This window comes from Dipodomys spectabilis, unplaced genomic scaffold (assembly GCF_019054845.1).
Source record: "Dipodomys spectabilis isolate Male_0828 unplaced genomic scaffold, ASM1905484v1 ptg000087l, whole genome shotgun sequence".
Lineage (NCBI taxonomy): Eukaryota > Metazoa > Chordata > Mammalia > Rodentia > Heteromyidae > Dipodomys > Dipodomys spectabilis.
The window spans coordinates 274,182-296,865 of NW_024870764.1; the positions used below are offsets into that span (position 1 = coordinate 274,182).

Consider the following 22,684-nt stretch of genomic DNA (forward strand, 5'->3'; position numbering starts at 1 on the left):
CCACAGCACCACTTCCAGTTTGTTTTTTCTGCTTATGTGGTGCTGAGGAATCAAACCCAGGGCCTCAGGCATGCAAGGCAAGTGCTCTACCACTGAGCCACCTTCCCAGCCCCTAGAATAGGATTTTAAGCAGGAGAGTCACATAATATATAAAGTCTGTGTGTGTGTATGTTGGTACCAGGGCGCTTGTACTTAGGGTCTGGGCACTGGCACCCTTCCACTTGAGTCACACCTTCATTTCCAGCTTTTTGGTGGTTATAGATAAGAGTTTTGCAGATTTTCCTGCCCAGGCTGACTTGGAACTGTTATCTTCAGATATCAACACCCTGATTAGCTAGGATTATAGGCATGAACCACCTGTGCTGACCCCCTGTCAGTGTTGGGTATGGCACCAATGGCCTTGTGCATGCTGCTGGGCTGCTCTGCCACTGATCTCCACCCCCTCCCCCAACACACCAACACAATTATTATTTATTTTTTATATTAATACTTTTTTATTGTGAAAATACTGTACAGAGGGGTTACAGTTACATAGCAAGGTAATGAGTACATTTTTTATCAAGCAAGCATTGCTGCCTCCTCATTTGTTTGTTTCCCCTTACCATCCTTGCCCTCTCAAACCCACCTCCCCCCCCCCCCCCCCCCCGCCAAAGTTGTCCAGTTCGTTTTTTGACATAGCATCTTATACATCTCATTGTTGCAATGGGTCCACCTGTATCCCTAAACAATTTGTTTTTTTTTCCTTCTCCTCCACAAATTATACCAATATCAAATACAGTGAAAACAGGAGTTATACCATGGGGGAGGTGAACACAATTATTTTAATAGTAGTAGTCTGGCTGCTGTGCTTGACCAGAGATTTGGAAGCAGAGGAATGAATGGGAAGACAATTCCCAAGACTCTAGGAAGTAATGATAGGATCAGCCTAACATGGTACAAGTGGAGAGGAGAATCCTGGATTGATATTGAAGCCTGGTAAAAACGCTGAGAAATCAGATTTGTGAAACGAAAAGCAAAGTGGAGCCATGCCTGACCCCAGGGAAGTTGTCATCCACTAACATGGTAAATATTTCATCTGGAGCAGATCTGGGGGAGGAGCAGTCTGGGTATGGTCAGGAGTTTGTGTGTGTGTGTGTGTGTGTGTGTGTGTGTGTGTGTGTGTGTGTGTGTGTGTGTGTGTGTGTGTGTGTGTGTGTGTGTGTGTGTGTGTGTGTGTGTGTTGGTACTGTGGCTTGAATTCGGGGCCTTAGGCTTTCACTTGGCTTTTCCCCCTCAAGGATGACTTGCGCCAGGCTTCCACTTCTAGGATTTGAACTTTCACAAGCAGAGGAAAGGGCTCACTTGAGGGAAGAAACCAGCAGGACAGCAAAACCCCTGTGGAGATGGGAAAGTAGACAAAGGGAAGACAACTGGGAAAGTAGGAACAGTTTAGCTTTACTTTGCCTCCAGCAATGAGGGAGAGTGCTTGCTCCTCAGAAGCCTAAAAGGATAGAGTTTCATGTTTTTCTGAACCCTTTATATATTAGCCCTAGCCTTCTCTTTCCTTTCTTCCTTCCTTTTCCTTTTCTGCCGATCCTGGGGCTTGAATTCAGGCCCTGGGAATTGACTCCTATCGCTTTTGCTTAAAGCTGGTGCTCTACTTCTTGAACCACAGCTCCACTACCAGCTTTTTTGTTTTACTTAGTACCTTAAAGTATGGTAGGGAGGCCTGGGATATTTTTTGCCAATACTGGAGCTTGAACTCAGGGTGTGAGGGTTGTCTCTTAGGGTTTTTTGTTTGCCCGAGGCACGTGTTCTACCACTTGAGCCACAGCTCTACTTCTGGTTTTCTGGGGACTAACTGATGATGAGTCACACTGATTTTTCTGCCTGGGCTGGCTTTAAACCATGATCCTCAGATCTCCGACTTCTCTGTAACTAGGATTGCCAGGGCAGGTCACCCTAAGGTGATGCGGTATCTGAACCCTTGGATGGCATTGTCTCCTTCAATATGGACCAGTCCCTCCGCTGTCTGAGGGGCTGTTGGTAGCTCCCCCTTCAGATGTTTTTTTTTTCTGTTATCATGGTACCCTCAGCATAAGGTACTGTGGGTTGAATAGGAGGCTCATATACGTGATGCTATCTTCTTAAATTACATTCAGGTGGCATGTGACTGCCATACTGATGCTAACTTCTGTCCCTTCCTTGAGATGGTGTCTGCCTACAAGGACTCTCTCCTGTAAAGTTACTATTCTCCCTCTTCCCCCCCCCTTGGAATTAAGTAGTGAGGCTTCTGTATACATGGGTTCCACATCCACAGATTCAACCATGATGAAAATTTTCAGGAGAAAAATTGCATCTGTACTGAACACACAGACTTTTCCTGTCATCACTCCCTAAATACAGCTGACCTATCTACAGGTGGTAGCATTCACCTTGCATCACGTAGACCATGTCACCTAGGGTTGACTTAAACTTTGCAATAGTTCCTATGCACTTTTGTCAGTTGTGAGGCTTGAACTCAGGGCCTGCATGCTGCTCCTGAGCTTTTCTGTTCAAGGCTTGCAGTTCACCACTTTGAGCCACAGCTCCATGTCCATTTTTTGGTGGCTAATTGGAGATGAGTCTCACAGACTTTCCTGACACACTGGCTTAGAACTGTGATCCTCAGGGCTGGGAAGGTGGCTCAGTGGTAGAGCACTTGCCTTGCATGCCTGAGGCCCTGGGTCCGATTCCTCAGCACCACATAAGCAGAAAAAACAAACTGGAAGTGGCGCTGTGGCTCAAGTGGTAGAGCGCTAGCCTTGAGCTGAAGAGCTGAGGGACAGCGCCCAGGCCCAGAGTTCAGGCCCCACGAATGGACCCCCCCCCAAAAAAAAAAACAAAAAAACTGTGATCCTCAGATCTCAGCCTCCTGTGTAGCTAGGTTTGCAGGCATGAGCCATCGGTGCCCAGCTTCATATTCACTAGGGACTTGAGCACCCAGGGGCTGGGGAAGGGACTTGGAACCCAACTCCCAACAGATACCACAGGTTTGCTTCAGCAGTCTTATTATACATCCTGTTGGATATTTCCATCAGTTATATACCCATGCGACTAGCACCTTAATCAAAAGTTTCATGAGGGGCTGGGAAGGTGGCTCAGTGGTAAGAGTGCTTGCCTTGCATGCATGAGGCCCTGGGTTCTATTCCTTAGTACCACATAAGTAGAAAAAGCCGGCAGTGGTGCTGTGGCTCAAATGGTAGAGTGCTAGCCTTGAGCTGAAGAGTTGAGGGACAGTGTCCAGGCCCAGAGTTCAGGCCCCACAACCGGCAAAAAAAAAAAAAAAGTTTCATGATTCTCTCTCTGACTGCCATCTTACTACCTTCCCCGAGTAACATCTTCCAACTTCAACCCTCTTCTGCCAACTACCACCATCCACCGGTCCTGATTTGAATGTTCACATAGAATCAAAATGTATACTCCTTTGGGCCCTAGATAAAGCATAGTTTCCTTCATAGGAGAGCTAGCTTTCCAGAGTGGCTAGGCCACTTTGCATTATAATTGCCAAGATGTGTATGGTCCTTATTAGGGTTTCTGATTGTATTCCGGAACTGAAAGGGAATGTTGGGGTTGTCCCTGCTAAAAGGTACATCCATTCTGAGACTCAGGTTCAAGTGGCCTCCTTTTTTTGTTTTTTTTGGGGTCCGCTCATGGGGCCTGAACTCTGGGCCTGGGCACTGTCCCTCAGCTCTTCAGCTCAAGGCTAGCGCTCTACCACTTGAGCCACAGCGCCACATCCGGCTTTTTTCTTTTTGCTTATGTGGTGCTGAGGAATCGAACCCAGGGCCTCTGGCATGCAAGGCATGCGCTCTACCACTGAGCCAACTTCCCAGCCCAAGTGGCCTCCTTTTTATTGAGTGCCAGTACTGGGGCTTCAACTCAAGGCCTGGGCACTGTCCCTTAGCTTTTTCACTCAAAGCTGGAACTTTTATGTGTGCTGATCCTAGAGCCTGAACTCAGGGTGTGGGCACTGTCCCTGAGCTCTTCAGTTCAAGGCTAGCGCTCTACCACATGAGCCACAGTGCCCCTTTCGGTTTTCTGGTTATTTATTGGAGATAAGTCTCCCAGACTTTCCTGCTCAGGCCAGCTTTGAACCAGATTACAGGCGTGAGCCACTGGCACCCCACCCTGAGCTTTTTTTTTTTTTTTTTTCCTTAAGGCTATTACTCTACTACTTCAGCCACAGGTGCACATTCATCTTTTTTGAGTAGTTAATTGGAGAGGAGTCTCATGGACTTTCTTGCCTGGACTAGCTTCAAACCAGTCTTCAAATCTCAGCTTCCCAGTAGCTAGGATTACAGGGGTGAGCCACTGGCACCCGGCTGAGGCTGGAACTCTTAACACTTGGAGCCATAACTCTACTTCTGGCTGCCCCAGGCTGGCTTTGAACCTCAATCTTCAGACCTCCTTTCTTCACTCTTATTTGAAGTCAGACCATATCATGTCCTTTGTAGCTCTGCCTCCCACATCGGATGTGGTGTGTGTGTGTGTTTGATGACATGATGCTTTGACCTGGAAGATTCACACCAAATGCTCTTCCAGCAGCATTTTCTTTCCCTGCCTCCTGTCTCCTAAACCCAGATGTGTGAGCTTGGGTCAGTTCAGTTCAACTCTCCAGGCCTGGGAGAGAACAGCCTAAACTTCATGCTCTTCTACACCCAGAACCCACAGTTTGCACCAGGGGAATGACATTCTTGTTAACAGCTATGGAGGACAGGGGGTAGGGAGTGGGGCAGGATGAATTTTAATGGTGTTCATCCATGGAGTCATTGCTCATTCCTAGACTGGAAACTCGAAGGCCCAGCCTCTTCTAGCTCTACCTTTCTGGGGTCATCAGCATGTTGAGGGTCTTGGGCTGGGGCCCGAACACCTGTTGTTTCCTTTTTGAGAGTCTTGCTCTGTAGCCCAGGAACTTGCAGTCCCGCAAAGTGACCAAGTGGTACGTATTTTCTGCACAGATAGGCATGAGGGCATTGCCCCTGGCTAGGAGCAAGGGAGTGAGTAGTGAGGGCAGGGGGTAGAGATAGGCATTTTCTAGTTTTAGCTTTTACACAGAGAACTGCAAAGCTGATGGTGCTAAATTTTTTGGTATGGTAGGGCCTGTTGGACCCTGCCAAGGGAGAGGGGCCAATGATGAAGATTTTGTGGGTTGGGATGCAGGACAGAAGCCCATGTTCTGGGAACTACCAATACGCCAGACACTGAATGCCACCATTGTCACTCAACTTAGCCTGAGGTCAATCTATGTTTGCATCTCATGTCTACGTGGGTCACAAACCATGCTAGGGCATGAGAAAGAGATGTTAAGACACAGGCTTTTCAGCTTTTATTACAAAAATCATGATCCAGACCAATTTAACTTCCCAACAAAAGTCACCAACTCAAAAATTGACTTATCAGGGTTGGTGGATATTGAAGAGTCTCCCTCAGACCAACCCAACAATCCGTAGTTTCTTGTGGTTGCTCACTGGGTCTCATTGAAGCGGGTCACCATTGTCTTGTGCAGTGTCTCCTTGTAGGATTCCGTTGAGGTAACCCCATAGGAACTGCCCCGAGCACCCAGGCCGGAGCCCCGAACCCGTGTTTGGGCCTGTGTGAGGGAAGTCAGGTTCTGTTAAGGATGGCGGGGAAAGGGGCGCCAGTTGGGGCAGTGCTGGGGACAGGGAATGGGCTCCTGGAGACTCACCTCAATGGGCGTTACAATGCCCTGCTTCTTGCGGCCTAGACCACTGCCCTCTTTCCAGCCCATGGCTTGGAGCATGCGACTGCCAATGTTGTCACTGCCTAGCCCATCCCGAGTGGGTTGCTCAAAGTCCCTGCAAAGAAACAGTGTATAGTGTAAGTGGTCATATCTGTGAGACCCAGGTCCCCCCCTCATCTGGCGTCCTGGTCTGGGTACTCACACAGAGGCTGCAGCCATGCCACCGTACTTCCTCCTCTTGGGCTCTGGTGGCTCTGGGATGCCATATTTCTCCCTGCGTTCTGCTGCACGGTCCCGGTACTTCATTTGCTGCAAAAGTTTGTGTGTGTGTGTGTGTGTGTGTGTATACATGAGGTTTCTGCAAACACAGGCATGGATAGGGTGGGGTGGGGTCCCAAGGGTCAGAATTGGGGAAGAGGCAGCTGGGCACTGGTGGCTGATGCTTGTAATCCTAGCTACTCCAGAAGCTGAGATCTGAGGATCACATTCAAAGCTAACCCAGGCAGGAAAGTCCACGAGACTCATTTCCAGTTAATCACCAGAAACCCAGATGTGGCATTGTGGATCAAAGTGGTAGAGCCCTAATCTTGAGCAAAAGAGCTCAGGGACAGCACCCAGGCCCTAAGTTCAAGCCCTTCAATTGACCAAAAAATCAACAAAGGAAGGGAAGAGGCCTCACAGGATGGCTGTCAAATCAGATGAACCTGGCTACGGCACCTGCAGTCCAGCTGCCTGGGTGAATGGGGACCAGGAAGGGAGGGGCAGAAGGGAAGAGAGGCCTGGTAATGGGTCACACCTCACCTCCATGTCATTCTTTTCCAGTGCCTCAAGCTCATTTTCTGACAAGTGGGCTCGCCGGTGAATCTCAAGGTTTTGCTGCAAGGAGGACAGGGTAGAATGAAACAGCTGGGCTGGGGTGGGCCAGTCTCAGGATACCTTATCAACCATCCCCTGAGGTCACCTTGTGGAGTCCTGAAAGCTGCTGGTGCCGGATGAGCGCCTCCTTGCTAGGGAACTGGCGCCGGCAAAGCAAACAGGCCAATTTCTGCCAGTCTGTAAGCTTTTCCTCCCGCTCAGGACCTCCACGTTCTTGCTCTTCCTCGCTGTCACTCTCTCCACTGTAGGCTGCCACTAGCCCTCGAGGTGGGCTCTGTAGAAGGGGAAGGGTAGACAGATGGTCAATCCATGCAAGATTGGAAATCCCTGCCCCCTTTTGGCTTCAAACTCACTGGGCGGTCATCACTGGCCAATTTTGGGAGATCCATGCTGGCATGCTGTCTCTCAGCTAGTGCTCCCTGAGGCAGAAGACACAGAGATTTAGGGCTCCCATGCAGGGCCCTGAGGAATAACAAGACTGTTGGAAGGGTGCATCTGAGCAGCTGCAACACACCTTCTTCTCCAGAATGGCATAGCCAGCATCTGCAGTGGCTGACTCTCGTCTTTCATCATCTCGCAGGGAGCTAATAGGCTGGAAGCTGTTTTTAAAGTTTTCTTTTTGCTTGTTGAGACTGCGGGCCCACCGCTCCATATCCTTGGCAATCTAGGGATGAAAGGGGAGGTGAGACTCCCAGGAAAACCCCAAGCTGGGGCTACCAGCTGTGTGGGAAGATCCATAGCCCTTGTAGCAGCCTCAAAGCCATGCTTTTTTAGTGTGAATGGTTGCAAACAAAGGGCTGCTCCTGGCCTCTGGGCTGGGGCTATGGCGCCCTCTTCTGGCAGAACATCCTTTTACAAGTTATTAACTCCCCAGCTCTCCCAACACAACCTCCTTCAAGATATTACAATAGCAGTCCCCAGTTCGCCCAGCCTCAGAGTTTGCAAGGCCCAGGTAGCAGCATTCTGGGCAGAAGGGCAAAAGTCTGTTAGAGAGGCACAACAAGCAGAGGGCCAGAGGCAGCCAGGCCCACTTCATGTTTCTGTCAAGTCCTTCTCTCTGGTTTCTTCCCTATTTTAACAAGCAAAGCACTCACAGTTACATTTATTGTTTCCTTTTTATCTTTTGAAGATGCAAGACTGTATACTTATGTATCTTCTTTTAATTTTTTCTTTTGGTGCCAGAGCCTTTCCCATGTTATACAAGTACTCTACTACTGAGTTACATCCCCAGCCCCTTACGCATCTGTCATTGGAATTTACATCAGCACACTACCATTTTTAGAATTCTCCAGGTTGCTAAGGGAACACAGCACTTGCTTCTAAATGCAGCATCCAAAACTGTTATACTCTTTCTCCAGTGAGAGACTCAAGGTCCCTGCCACTACCCACTACAGAACACTGCCCTGGCTCTTTTCCTGCCCACCTTCTGTAGGTCTGTACAAATTTACAAATTCCTCTGGGGTTATGTAATCACCAGTACTGTGAGCACTCTCATGGAGCAAACAGGGCTCACTCACTCAGCTGGCATATGCTTCCTTACAGAGGTGGGCAGTCCAGCTGTGCACCAAGGAGCTTGCCACAACTCAAGAACCTTGTCTGCCTTCAGCAGTTGCTGGTACTGTCCATGCCCCTCCAACCATCCAACCTCCCTGAGCAAGAGATGGCAAAGGCTGATGTAACACAGGCTTAGGGATTCACCTGTTGGGCTGTCTTGGTCTTGTGCTTTTCTTTCTTCTCTTTGCCCTCCTTCGATGGTGCCCCTGTCTCTTTATGACCATCGGCTGACTGCTCCAGGGCAGGAATGTAGGTCCTTCGTTCCCCATCCCAGTACAGGTACTGCTGGCTTTGCGCATTATAGTAATACTAAGGGAAGGTGTGAAGACGGACCATGAGGGAAGACATATTAAGGGGAGGACCCCACCCCCGCTTGCCTTGAGTTGCCCCATCACCTGAGAGTTGGGGTCATAGTAGAGGCCAGTCTGGGGGTCATAGTAGTAACCAGATGTCTCATCATACTGGTAGGTAGAGACGTCAGGAACAGCTGCAGGAAGGAGAGGCAAGGTAGGTCACACTCCTCCTCCCTGTCTTGTTAAGAAGTCTCCACCCAACCATGGGCCATAGCTACTCACGGTACTGGCTGTAAGAATCTGGGGCATTTGGGCTGGTGGCTGGTGGCAGAGCAGAGCTAGGATGGGTAGGACTTTGGAGCTCTGATTTGAGCACGGCAGGTGATATGATGGTGTATGACTGGTTATGGGGCCAGACAGGGGAACAAGGCTCAGTATCCAACAATGCCACTGCAGCCCACCCAGGACGCCCACCTGCCTCCCCAGCATACCCTTGGGGAGCCCTTACCTGACTGTTGGCAGCAGTACCCTGGCTGCTGCCTGCCTCAGCTGATTGTTGGTAGAGGCCAGGGGCAGCACCAGGCTGGCCACGAGAGAAAGCCTGCAGTGACACAGAGTCTGCCCCAGCCTCTAGGGAAGCTTCAGGACCTAGGAAGCATGGAGAGGGAGAAGATGGTTATGAATGGAAGAGCATGGGACCTTGTGCATGGAAACCCCACCAATGGGCTCAGGGAGATTTGGGGGTGCTCACCTGTTCCAGCTGAGTCCCCTTTGCTTCCAGTCATGCCAGGGCCCTTGGTGCCCTTGAGGTAACCATGGGCATACAGGGAGGAGTCTGTGCCCTGGCTGCCTCCATAGCCCTCATCCTGTTGGTAGTAGCTGTAGTCGACGGGCGGCTCCTCGGTGGTGGCCCAGCCACCCTCCCCACCCTGGGAAGCCTGGGAAGCAGGTGGGAGGGACTCATTAGAACTGGCACGAGCATGAGGGGGAGGAAGGATCTGCTAGAAGCATCTGCCCTACAAGTGGGGCTAGTGTTTTTGCGCGATAGAATAGCATGCAGCTGTGTAAGACAAGTGAGATGTGAGCGCAGCCTGGTGACAAGAGCTAAGGGCAGTGGAGGAAGACTGGAGAGAGGACATGGCTCCACAAGTTCCAGGGGTAACACCAGTGTGTGTGGAACACTTTCTGGGCTTCAGATCAAGGCCGCCCCCCCACCTACTTCTTTATTCCATTTTCCCAATGTTCTTTCAACCACTTATAATTCCTTTTTGTTCTGGAACATATATACAGATATATCCGTATATTTGTATATATGGGTGTGTGTATATATATATATATATATATATATATATATATATACACACACATATATATATACACATATAATGTATATATATATCTATAAACATGTGCACATATATATACACACACATATATGTACATGAAGGATATGTAAAACACTACACCAACTTGGGGCTCAACAGAACAAAGCACCAGACTTGAGAGTTGTTCATAAAAGCCCAAGAGGCACCAGGGAAGGGAGCTAGAGAAGACAGAACGGCAATGGACTAGGGTGTCTAGAGGCAGAAGCAAGCTGAAAGGGCCCATTGAGACAGAGATCAGCATCCCGATAGTAAGCCAAGTGTCAGGGTGCTGGGAGGCAGAGGAGTCAGTACCTGTGAGATGGCCCACTGGGCTGCAGCAATGGCAGTGCTGGCCACGGAGGCAGCGTTGATACGACTGCCTTCATTGGAGGCCATGTCCCTGGGGAGGAGGAGAGAGACTGGGAATGAAATAGGAGGCCTTGCACTGTGGGTAGGGTGGGAGGAAGATAAGCTGGAAGGGGACATGGGGGAGGGGGGAGCCCTGACCTCTTAGAACCCTTGGCAAACTCGACGTTGATGGTCTTGCCATCGATGGTGAGAGGTGGGTGCAGGGCCTGCAAAATCTGCAGCAGCTGGGCTGCTTCCTGTGGGTGGAGGGATGGCAAGGACACAAAGGTCAGGCCCGGGGAGGCCCCCGGCTCTATTGCCCCATTTCCAGGCTTGGGGCCGCGGTGGGGGAAGGGTCCCTCCTCCCTACCCAGGGGGCCGGGACACTGGCTGCCCGGCCCCCCCCTGTGCCGCCCTCACCACGATGGTGGAGAGCTGGATGAAGGCGAAGCCTCGATTCAGTTGGGTCTGCTTGTCCTTGATGACACGCACATTGGAGGAGGACAGCACTGCATAGGGTGCTAGGGCCCCCAAGATGGAGTCCATAGTGCTGTGTGGGTTCAGGTTGCGCAAAATGATGGCTGTAGGAAGGGGCGTGGTGTTTTAGTCTGCTCCATGAATGTCTCCCCCCCTCACCTGGTGACTCCCCACTGCTCCTTGTCCTCTGGCCTCCATTCCCATATGCCTGCTTGCTTCCTCTCTATCTCTTCTTCCTAGATGCACTCTGCTTGACAGTACAGGTATCAACTCACCTGCGGAGAACCTTGCTACTATACCCTAAAAGTAGGGTTAGAGGGACCATTGCTCCCCTTGTTCTCCCTATTATCATATGTCTCTCCCCACCCGCCCCCCCATACCAGACAGATACTCCCTTAAGGACATGAGGACCAGGTCCTGCACATGACAATTTCTTTAGCCTTAGGAAGCTCAGCCCAGACAACTCAGGGCATGGAGGAAGAAGAAAGGAACAACTGACTCACTGTCGTTGGCGTTCTCCGAGCTTGGCTCTGAGCCCTGTGAGAGAGCCTGGGAGGCCAGCACTCCCTGAGCCTGGTAGGGTTGTGGCAGCGGGAGCAGGCCCTGGCTCAGCTCCCGTCCACCCAGTGGCAGCGCCTGCTGATCCAACCTGGTGCCAAGGGGCAACTTCTGCTCTGCCTCTGTTCCAGACAGTGGGAGACAGGCTGGTGTCATTGTCCTTTACCAACCCCCGAGCAGTGGCCCCTCACCCTTCTCCCCACCTCCATGTCCTGAGGGCTTTAGGGAGGGGGGATGATGGTGTCTCACCTGACTTGGGCACACCGCATTTGAAGCATTTTTCTCGGCGTTTGAAATTCTGGACGCCACACTGTGAGACATAGGCCAAGTGGTAAGAGGAGGTCAGGCCTCTCCAAGGCACCCTCTAAACCTGGACCTACAAGTTCCCTGGTAAACCCCATGGGATGGACAAATGGCCTTCTGGAACTCTGTCACTTCTCAGTCTTGCCTCACTTAGCTTGGGAAATCAACAGCAGCTGCCTCCTTTCTGCCTCCAAGGTGCTACCAACTCTCAGTATTTTTCCCTTCAAGTTCTCTAGTAGGTTCTTTTTCCCAAGACTTGATTCTCCATGTTCCCTCCTAGAAGCCAGAAACCTTTTGCATGCCCACTCCTTTATCTTTAGGATTAACTTGAATCCTATTTTTCAGAAAAAATTCTCAGCTTCTAGAGAACTCACCCTGCTTCTACCATGTTTTATCCCTGTTCTAGTTAGGTACTAAAGCAGTGTTTCTGTGCCAGGCCCAGGAAGCCCACATGGCTATATGTGGCTTTTGCCCTGGGGACCTAAGTTAGATGCAGTGTAAACAACAGATTAGTCTGCTGGGACTGTGTCTTGATAGGGGTACGAGAGTGGGGAATGGGCCAAGGGAAGTTCAGTTCACTGTGCTAGTCTGCCTAGAAACAAAGAAATCTGACTTGGGAAACCCAGAAGTTTAATGTTGGTTGGGAAGAAACCCTAGTGGAAGGAAGAAGAGATTTTCTTTCTTTTTTCTTTTTTTTTTTTGCCAGTCATGGTGCTTGCTACCACTTGAGCCACAGCACCACTTCCAGCTTTTTCTGCTTATGTGGTACTGAGGAATCGAACCCAGGGCCTCATGCATGCAAGGCAAGCGCTCTACCACTGAGCCACCTTCCCAGCCCCAAGAAGAGATTTTCTGTATGTGTATGTGTGTAGGGGGCAAGCAGAGAGGCAGAAGTGATGATGGCTGGGATGAAAAGATGATGCTAGGTAAGGGAAGAACGCATGTGGAAGCTTACAGTTGTTAGGGGTTTAAGCAGAGAGGGAGGGGCACTGTTCAAGAAAGGCTACAGCTGCAATGTCACACACAGGTAAGGGCAGAAGAGTGGCCAGAATATAAGAGGGCATGCTCTGTGATGTCAGGGTGGTAAAGGGTAAGGATGGACATGAGTAGCAGTAAAGGCAAGGGATGGAAGGTGACATTTCTTTTTTTTTTTTTTTTTTGGGTCCGGTCATGGGGCCTGAACTCTGGGCCTGGGCGCTGTCCCTCAGCTCTTCAGCTCAAGGCTAGTGCTCTACCACTTGAGCCACAGCACCACTTCCGGCTTTTTTTCTTTTTGCATATGTGGTGCTGAGGAATCGAACTCAGGGCCTCATGCATGCAAGGCAAGCACTCTACCACTGAGCCACCTTCCCAGCCTGGAAGGTGACATTTCTTAGACAGGATCTGGTTACCAAGAGCAACATGGTGCATAAAGGAGGGGAAGGGAGGAGGAGAAGAGAAGGCTGGTTTCAAGGAAAACCTGAAAAATAAGAGGGATAGTGTGGAACTGTCACTTTGTCCCTCTTTCTCCAGATATGCCAGGCACCCGCCTTCCCTTGACTAGGCAAAGTGCTTCTCAGAGAGCAGGCAGAGTCCTCCCCTAGCTCTCTGTCTCCTTAGGCTTTAGGATAGACAGATGGTAGTGGGAGGTAGGACTGTGGCTCCTGGGGAAGGCCCGAGGCTACCTCAGAAACTCTTGTTCCCTGTGATCAGGAGAAAGTGTTAGCTAAAGGCTTATCTATGGTTCCACCTCTCTGAGCCTCATCTTCCTCTTAGGAAATATGAAGGCAACCAAAAAAACCCACACAATGTACCCTCCAGGCCCAGGTGAGACGTGGCTGTATCAGGATGGCCTTCAAGGTTGAGTCCCCTGAGCCCTCGGAACATTTTGTGCTTCTGTTCAGTGGCTTTACTGTGTAGAGTGTGGGCCAGGGATCATTTGAAGCATTACCTTCCCATCTCTCATCTTGAAAGAGTGGAGGACAGGCTGGGAATGTGGCTTAGAGGTAGAGTGTTTGTCTAGCATGTATGAAGCCCTGGGTTCGATTTCTCGGTACCACATAAACAGAAAAAGCCAGAAGTAGTGCTGTGGCTCAAGTAGTAGAGTGCTAGCCGTAAGCACAGAGAGGCTCAGGCCCTGAATTCAAGCCCCAGGACTGGCAAAAAAAGAGAGAGTAGAGGACAAGCTGGGTGGTACTGGTGGTGGCTCACGACTATAATCCTAGCTACTCAGGAGGCTGAGATCTAAGGATCACAATTCAAAGCCAGCCTGGGCAGGAAAGTCTGTGAGATTCTTATCTTCGCTACACTACCAAAAAGTGGAGGTGTGGCTCAAGTGTTAGAGCACTAGCCTTGAACAAATGAGGCTTAGGGATAGTGGCCAGGCCCTGAGTTCAAGCCCCAGGACTGGCACCAAAAAATTAAATAAAAAGAGTGGAGGACAGTGAGGCAGAGATAGGCCAAGTACCTGGACTATCAAGGCTGACCTGACACATTCTGCAGCCAGCCTGGCTCCTAAGGCAACGTCCCACATGTAAGGTTAGGCCTACAGTATCACTAATAAGCTACATACAAGCCTTCTGGGTCACCAGGCAAAGCTACGATTTGTAAGGGCAGAGCCTGGCTGGCTGGGTGCTAGAAAGCCCATCCTCAACACCACACCTACTGGTAGGCCCAGATTGTGAACTACCCCTGTGGAGCTGCCTCTTTCCAAGGCACTCGCTGCCCACCACCTCCCTGTACCTTATTACACAGCCAGTCTTCATTGATCTTGGGCTTGGGGTCGCTGTAGTGCATGGATACCTTCTGGCCCAGGATATTGAGGGAGTGCTGCAGGAAAAAGCAGAGTACAGTGAGGCCCAGGCAGCAGTGCCCCATGCACCGTTTCAGCAAAGGAGAAGAGAGTGAGCGAGCCCTTCAGCTGGATGGATGAGGGACAGGGAACGGAGGGAGGTCGGAGAACGGACGGAGGGAAGAAGGAAGGGAGGGAGGGAAAGCGCCGCAGCTCTCGGGCACAGCTGCTTGCTGCTTTTCCAGGCAGCTTTTCCGGGCACACGCACCCACACGTGAACACACACCACCAGGCACACAGTGCTCGGCTGACCGATGCCTGCCGGACAGAAGGGAGAACCCCCAGTTTGGCCCTGACACTGGCAGGCCACACCCAGGGCCAGCACTACATAGGCTATACTTGGGGATGAGGGGGAATGGGAAGGGGAGGGAAAGGAGGAGAGGGCAAAGAAAGAGAGAGTGCGCATGTGCGCTAGTGCTGGAGAAGGGGAAAAAGAAAGCCATATTTAAAGATGGAAGTTCTCGCCATGAGGCCGCCTTCCCAAGGATGGCTGGGCCCAGGGCCCATGGCACTAGCCTACTGCTCTGCAGAGCTGGCCCCAGGGCTGCTGCTGCTGCTGCCAGGATTGCTCTTTACCACAGCTGCTTTCTCCTCTGATGTTCTAGGGATCAAGTTTGGAGCTGGATGGCCAAGGCAGATCTTTGCATCTGGGGAGGTCCCAAAGCTGCTGGGCTGGGACTCTGTTGCCAGGCTAGGGGAGTGGGCAATCTCTGTGGCTGATTGAGCAGAGCTCCAGGCTGAGAAGGCAGAGGTGGGGCCTCTTATGAATGGAGTGCTGGGGGTGGGGGTAGGGATGGCAAGCAGAGTGAGCCCAGGCTATCAATAAAACTATCACACTTGACTGGAACTTTTGACCAACAGAGCAGTGCTGTCCCTCTGCATGGAACTCAAAGGGCCAAATTCACACGCAGGGAGAGGGCTGACAAAACAAGTCTTGCTAGTTAGTGTGCCAACAGCTCTGTTCCTTGGTGGTGAGATTTCCAGTGGTCCTTCTGACTCTGGTTGACTGGAGGGAGTAGGGAGGTCCCCTTGGGACTCACCTGCCCTCTGGGGTGTGGAAAGCTAAGGCAAATGACCCACTCTGGCAGCTCTTTTCTCTGAAAAGCTCAGCTAGGAGAGGTGGAGGGCAGCACACTAATGCCTGGCAGGAGGAAGGGGGTTGGGGCCAGTGCTGAGCCTGGCTCTGGATGGAAAGCCCACTGGGTAGCGAGAGATGGGAAGAGGAGTCACATGGGAAGTGAGGGTGAGGAAGGGGGAAAGAGGGGATAGTGGGGGTGGGACACAGGGAAGGGATCTGTGTCCATAAGATTCAGGCGATGGGGAGCGCTCGATTATAAAGTAGTATTTGTTTGGGGGGGGGTTCAAGTGCGGCAAAGCAACCTGATTGGCTTCCATCCATCGTGTAGCGTCCTGCAAGTGACTAAACTCGACGAAGGCGAAGCCCCGGCTCTGACCTGGAGACAGCATTCAGATACAGACGCAGTGGGTTAGTCAACAGCTTTGGACACGCGGCGTTCCCGGGGGCGGGACCCGAGGGGAGAGGACCAGGGGCAGAGAGGGAAGGGGGAAGAGGAGAAAGGAAGAAAGGAAGAGAGAAAAAAGCAATGAGAGATAAAGAGGGGGGAGGGGAAGGAGAAGGGGAAGGGAAAGGGAAAGGAGAAAGGGAAGAGGTGTGGTAGACAAGGTAGGTGGCCAGGAAGGACAGTAAAAAGGGAAGGCAGGAGGGAGGAAAACAGAGTAGGAGAAAGATCTGAGTAGAGGGAGAGTCACACCCCAACTGAGCAGAGGTGGGGCTCAGGCAGTCCTGTCTAGACAGCCTGGGGTGACAGAAGTAGCTAGGAGAAAAAGGATGTAAGGAGGTCTGTCTCCAGAGGAGGGGGTAAAGGCAGGCTTCTGACTCCACACTAGCCACAAATAACTCAAGGGCAGGTGCAGCTCAAGGTCAGAAGTGCCTAGAAAGATACCTGGAGCAATTGTTTAATCAAAGGAACAGAAGAGAATCTAGGCTAAGCTGGTCTGTTATAGGGCCCCTGGTGCATAGGAAATAAGGAACAACCCAATCTCAATCTAACCAGAGTGCAGGGGTCGGCTAGTAGGCCTGACTAGAGAGCTGCTCCAGGGCCACAGAGGGGAGAATACAGCCACCTACATCCAGGTCCTCCTAGACAGGAGAATGGTGGACAGAATTGGCAGGAGGATCTTAGATGTGAGAACTAGTGGGTGTCCGGGAGAAGTGTCAAGGGCCACCAAGAGGCCATACTTGGGGGATGACTCCTTGCAGGAGTAACCCATAGTCTGTCAGCGAGAGCAAACTATATGCCGAAAGATTTCTGGCTTGGCCAGGACTAGGAAAGGAAAAGGAGTTTGGGCTGAGGGCTCAGGAAAGCATCTCCCTTCAGAGATGAGTAGAGGGAGGCTTTGGATGTTGCAGGTCTTGGGGGAAAGCCTGATCTATAAGAATCGCTGTTCGGATATACAGGGGATAGAGTGGTCTAATCCGCTGTTAGCATATACAGGGGATAGAGTGGTCTAATCAGAGGGAGAGGGACAGACAGTGAGAGAGAGGCAGGCAGAGAGAGATATATGGGAGGAAGGAGGGAGGAAGGAGAGATGGAGGAGGTATAGGGAGGAAAGAAACTGAGATGGAGAGAGAAGCCCAGGCAGAGTGAGGCCCCACTGTGCCTGCCTTGGGAAGCCTGGGCAGAGGTCCTGCAGAGACAACTCCCCCACCCTTCTAACCTCAGGCCAGCTCCAAGCAGCCTGCAAAAGGGAAGGAGGGAAGGAGGGAGGGAGGAAAAGAGGGGGGAGGTAGGGAAAGAAGGGGTAGGCTTTGGATGAGAGCCATCCCCTGTCTTTCCCTCTTAGGACATAGGAGTGGGTCCATGTCAGAACTACATTTTGGTCAGAGGCTGTTGCCAGAAAAACATGTGGAGAGCAAGGGGCAGAAAAAGGAGGAGAGAGAAAGGAATATGCTGGGAGGGGGTCACCTATTCAGATCCTGAGACCCAAAGAGGAAGCCTGGCCCTGCCCCCAGGGAGTGCTCACTCCCCTCCCTGTCACCCCTCATAGAGGCTATTGGAGCTGTGACAGTAGGGGAAGGGGAGAAAAGGGCACCCTCAAGCTGCCCATTCCCAGCTGTGTTGGGAAGGCAGGGAAAGGAGGCTGAGGGAGAGATAGAGGCAGATTTGGAGACTGAGGCTGGCCAGTGGAGAGGGTACTGGGAACGAAAGCTCACCTGATGATTTGTTCCTCATCAGCCGGACTTCCCGGGCTTGTACACCGTGGGACTGCAGCTGGCCACGGATCTGTATGGGGAGATAGAGTACAGGGGGCTCAGCAAAGGGGATGGATGGATGGGTGAGGCACCTGGAGGCCTCTGAACCTTGGGGGACCATGGGCCACACCCACCTATACCATCTTCTTTGCATCATCTTTCAGAGTGACAACAGCCTCATCCCCAAGGAATGTGCACATGGAGACACACACACACACACACACACACACACACACACACCTCCTCTGCAACTTTCAGAGTGACAACAGCCTCATCCCCACACCAATACTCAGCCTTGGCCTCCAGCCCTGGACTTGCAGAAAGTGAGTCGAATGAAGATAGGGACACAGTGCAGGGTAAAGAATGGCAGTGAGATGACCCAAAGGGCACAGAGAAAACAGGAGAACAAGTGAGCTACCAAGTCAAGAAGGGTGGGCAGTGGAGGTAGGACAAGGAGACAGTGGCAACTATGAAGCAGGGAAAGCTGGAGTGAGACTTGACCCTTTGCAAAGGGATTGTCCCCTCTCCCGGCTTGTATCCAAAGACCCCATGATACAAAGAGCAAGCTAGAGAGGACAAGAGCCCGAGCAAATCCCAGCCACACGTTCTACACCATGAGAAGAAGAGGAACTAAAGGTGGAGATTTGGCAAGTATGACTGAGTGAGCCTTGAGTAAATGGCCAGGACAACTCAGGACCAGGCGAGGGCAGCATCTCTAGGCTGGTGGTGCCTCTCATGGAGGATGTGTGTGTGTAAAACTTATGCTGAGAGCTCTTGGGGAGGAGTCTTTAGGCCTCTGAGCCTCAGTTTCCTCATTGAGTTCAATGACAGGAAATTAGCCTTATACACATATCCACACACAATGATGAAAAGGAAAGATGTACAGATGAGCTTATCAGAGTTTAAAAACACTTATGGATAGCTGAGGAAGCGGCAAGAATGTGGGCTCTTGGGTCCAGCTGCCCAGATTCAGACCTCAACTCCTCTTTGCTACCTGCTGTCTGTGTGACATGGGCCAAGTCATTTCACTGCTTGGGATTGGTGGCAGTGACTACAAAGAATACCTTCTCGGCAAGGCCTCAGTGAGGATTCAATCAGACCTGGCATGTGGCTCACCCTGCCATAAATCCTCCAGCGACGGTTGACCCTTAACAGGGCAGGAGAGCCAGACTTCACAAGGCCCCCACATAACAAGGTGGGCTTGTTACTGTCACAGATTGGACAGCCTGCAGATGACAGAGGAACACTGCTCGGAGAACTCGCAGAAGTGGAAGGCATCAAGAAGAAGGCTACTAGGCAGGAGGTAACCTGGTAGTCCTCTCAGGAACTTAAAGTGGCTTATTATGACACGCTCATATGAGAGCAAATAGGAGAAAAGGGAAGATGGAAGGGAAAGAATGTCATAAAGGCAAACAGGGTGGGACAATGGTTAAGTAGCCACTCAAGGTGTTGTGGTCTGGCCAATGAAAAGAGTCCATACTTATGGGCTAGGATTATAGCTTAGTGGTAGAGTGCTTGCCTAGCATTCATGAAGCCCTGGGTACAATTCCTCAGTACCACATAAAGAGAAAAAGCCAGAGGTGGTGCTGTGGCTCAAGTGGTAGAGTGCTAGCCTTGACAAAAGAAACTCAGGGTGAGTGTCCAGGCCCAGAGTTCAAGCCCCAGGACTGGCAAAAAAAAAAAAAAAAGAGTCCATACTTCTGACAAAAGAGGGGGGTGGGAAGAGACAGGAATTCCAGAAAATACCATGGGCCCCTGAGTCCTTGCTCCCCTCATCCCACCACCCCCACCATGGCCCTCTGCCACTCAAAATTGCCAGTACTGGGCCTGCTAAGGACTTGGCCCTTGATCCACACATGCAGAAGAATGGAATTCAATGGAATGTGCAGGAGGGAAGATCTTTTCTCTTTGGCAGCTGCCAGCCACCCTGCAGCTGTTGCCACATGGGCCAAGCTGGCCTCTATCTGATATACTTCCTTTCCAGACCCAGAGCTGATGGAAGCCTGCACAGAGGATGGACAGAACTGAGTGACAGGAGCTGGTGGGGAGAAGGGAAGGAAGGTGCTAAGGTTGGGGGAACGAGGGAGGGGTGGGGAGAGTTAAGGGCCCTGGAGGAGACCCAGCCTGGCCTCCTTGCACTGCTGCTTGCCCAGAGCCATGGGGGACACGTACGTCATCCTCAGTGGCTGCCTGTGGCAGCATCCTCAGCATGACGATGTTACTGGCCTTCTCCTCCTCCTCCTCCTCCTCATCCTCCTCCTCCTCCTCCCCTTGCTCGGTCCGATAGTCCTGGTCCCGATAGTCGCCGTCTCGGGGGAAGCCCGGCGGGCCCGTGGGGCTGTGCCTGTGCCGCCTCCGCCGCCTACGCTGAGTCTCGGAGCCCGGGGAGGCCTCGTAGGAATCCTGGCCGACAGAATGAGATGGGAGACACCAGACGGGCAGTCAGTCTGGACAGGCCTAGAGCCTGGCCGCTGGCTCTCTGAGGCAGGCAGGCTCTGAAAGCCAGGGGTGGGCGGGCTCCGGCTAAAGCCTCAGGTAGGCAGGGTGGGTAGGCCTTGAACTGCAACCCTTTGCAGGGTCGGAAATACTCCATGGGATGTTTTGGGGGAGGGAGGCTGCTTTCAAGGTATGTGCTATGGACGTGGAGGAGGAATTCCCAAAGGCAGGTGACAACACAGCATAAATCTCTTTGGGACAAGTGGCTTGAGGTCAGGACTGGACTCTGTTCTCGACATGTCTCCTCTTCCTCCCTTGCCTGCTCAGCTGGTATGTGTACAATTGTTCCCTGTGCCACTGAGGACTACCTATGGTTTTTTGCATGGCATGGTTTGGGCCCTGCAACCAAAGTGGAAGCATAGGTATGGGCCCAGAGGTGTCAGGAGGTCCAGCCATGGTGCTCCCCATTTGTTCCTGTTCCTCAGCTCTAGCCGGGGGCCACTGTCACTACCAGTTTCCTTCAAAACAGGCTGTGGCTGCTGCCTTATATACCTATGCTAAGACTAAGCAGGCTAGGCCTGGGCTGAAGCCCTTCCACCTATATGTAGTAGGACTGGAGCCAGATAGCTAGGTACTCCTCTCCCACACATGCCAGAGGTCCTTCTCAGAGCCCACTGGGTGACCAGAGATAGCTCAACAGCCACCACCACAGAAACATGGATGCCTGTAGCTCCTGGCTCCCAACCAAAGTTGGTAGTTCACCACAGTCTGCTCTCCGGAAAACTGAGGGTACCTTAACCTGCTCCCCAGAGGGCTGGACTTGTAAAAGAGGACCTATTCGAAGCTGGGCTCTGGTGGCTTACCCGTGTAATCCTAGCTACTCAGAAAGCTTACATTTGAGGATTGAGGTTCTAGCCAGCCCAGGCAAACAAATTTCCAATACATCAGCAAAATGCCAGAAGTAGAGGTATGGTTCAAGTGGTAGAATACCAAACTTGAGCAGAAGAGCTGAGCGGAGAGCAAGATGCCCTGAGTTCAAGACACAATACCAGCACAAAGAGTACTTTTTGTACCCTTGTAAGCAGGAGAGCTGCTTGCCTGGCTTGAAGAGGACCCTGACTGTGCCTGAAAATGGGGTCCCCCTCAGGCAAGGCTACATCTTCCCCTTAGATGTGGGCTCCCTGATGCTAAGCATTATGCTTCATACCTCAGGCTAGCTAGCTACCCCATAGGGACTGTGGATCTCCCACAGATCTTTTCCTTCCTGTCTACCTAAGGGGGCTCTGCCAATACTAGGAATGCCCATGACTAGCCTCCCACAGCTGTTTAGCTTAGTGATACCCAGTCTCCCGGTTGTCCTCCCAGCCCCATACGTCGGATCACACAGAATAGATTCTCTTCGCCTGAGTTCCTTAAATTGGTGGGGAGTAGGCAGTATAGGGCTTGCAGTGAACTATAGGCCAAAACTGAACAGGGAAGAAGGGAAAGAAGTGTTGGCCAGGAGCCCTCAGAAATACAGAGGCAAGCGTGTGGAAACCAGGAGACCCGACTCTGGAGAGGAGCCCTCAGAGAAAGGGGGAGGGGACAGAACCATCCAGGTGAGGCAAAGCCACTGAGCAGGCAAAGGCACAGGAACAGGATGGGCACTCACTGTCTGCACCTGGTGTTGCAGTGAGATATACAGGCCCTTCAGGAACACTGCCCCCAGGCTTGGCTCTGCCCTCACCTCTGCACTCTGCTCCTCTGACGAGTCATCATAGTCGTGTTTGCTCTCCTGGCTGCCGTATTCTCGGGGGTATGAACGGTAGTCCATGTCCCGGTAGTCATGGTCTCGGCTGCGGTTTTCTCCTCCATCATCCTGAGATCGATCAGTGGCTCCATAACGGCCAGTCCTGTCACCACGGCCACCCCTAAGGAAAGAATAATAGGATTCAAGGCTGTACTTTCTTGAAAATTGCAAGAGGCATGGGTTGTCTCACCTTTCCCCACCCCATACCCCATGCTCTGGTTCCATAGTCCCACTCCTCGGCAGGGACCCTGAAAACCATATCACACAGCATGGGCTGACTGTTCCATTGATCTCAAAGCCAATCATCCCCTTTCCACATACCCCCCCCCCCATCTCTTTGATCCACCACACATCAAGCATGGCCTCCTACTGGTATCCTTCTTAGTATCCCAAATCCCAAGTGTGAGGGTTGGCTAAGGCAAAGCCAATCAACCCAATCATGAAATGCCCTTCCTTAGCATCCTGGTGGTTTTCAGATAAACTACTCAAATGTAGCTAGGGTGCTATTGGCATACGCTTACAATCCTATAAGACTGAGAACTGAGGATCTTGGTTCAAAGCTAGCCTGGGGCATACTTATGTACAATTAACCACCAAAAAGCCAGAAGTGGGGCTATGGCTCAAGTAAACACCAGCCTTGAGAGAAAAGGCTAAGGGACAGTGCTGAGACTCTGAATTCAGGTCCCAGTATAGACACACAGTACTAATATTCACACATACACACCCCACCCCAAGCAAGGTGCTAGTGGCTCATACCTGTAATACTAGCTACTCAGGAAGCTAAAATCTAAGGATTAAAGTTTGAAGCCAGCCTGGGCAGCAAAGTCCCTGAGAATCTAATCTCCAATTAACCACCAGCA

General features: G+C 51.5%; 1 protein-coding gene across 6 annotated transcripts in view; it reads right to left on the minus strand.

The window, feature by feature from the left end:
- Positions 1-5,324: 5,324 nt before the first annotated feature.
- Positions 5,325-22,684, minus strand: part of Rbm10 (RNA binding motif protein 10) — a 39,763-nt gene continuing 22,403 nt past the window's right edge. For 2 of the 6 annotated variants that reach the window (XM_042684446.1, XM_042684441.1), the window contains exons 3-24: positions 21,762-21,945; positions 19,772-20,002; positions 17,561-17,630; positions 15,706-15,779; positions 14,217-14,303; positions 11,442-11,502; positions 11,138-11,314; positions 10,578-10,738; positions 10,317-10,414; positions 10,122-10,209; positions 9,197-9,383; positions 8,954-9,093; positions 8,728-8,845; positions 8,548-8,639; positions 8,297-8,461; positions 7,113-7,262; positions 6,952-7,017; positions 6,684-6,872; positions 6,524-6,598; positions 5,925-6,031; positions 5,708-5,837; positions 5,325-5,611 (exon numbers count right to left, since the gene is read on the minus strand). In XM_042684446.1, the coding sequence (XP_042540380.1) occupies positions 5,486-5,611; positions 5,708-5,837; positions 5,925-6,031; positions 6,524-6,598; positions 6,684-6,872; positions 6,952-7,017; positions 7,113-7,262; positions 8,297-8,461; positions 8,548-8,639; positions 8,728-8,845; positions 8,954-9,093; positions 9,197-9,383; positions 10,122-10,209; positions 10,317-10,414; positions 10,578-10,738; positions 11,138-11,314; positions 11,442-11,502; positions 14,217-14,303; positions 15,706-15,779; positions 17,561-17,630; positions 19,772-20,002; positions 21,762-21,945 (2,776 nt within the window). In that variant the 3' untranslated portion in view covers positions 5,325-5,485. The remainder of the gene's footprint in view (positions 5,612-5,707; positions 5,838-5,924; positions 6,032-6,523; positions 6,599-6,683; positions 6,873-6,951; positions 7,018-7,112; positions 7,263-8,296; positions 8,462-8,547; positions 8,640-8,727; positions 8,846-8,953; positions 9,094-9,196; positions 9,384-10,121; positions 10,210-10,316; positions 10,415-10,577; positions 10,739-11,137; positions 11,315-11,441; positions 11,503-14,216; positions 14,304-15,705; positions 15,780-17,560; positions 17,631-19,771; positions 20,003-21,761; positions 21,946-22,684) is intronic. The other 4 variants (XM_042684442.1, XM_042684443.1, XM_042684445.1 and 1 more) reach the window with 4 other exon arrangements.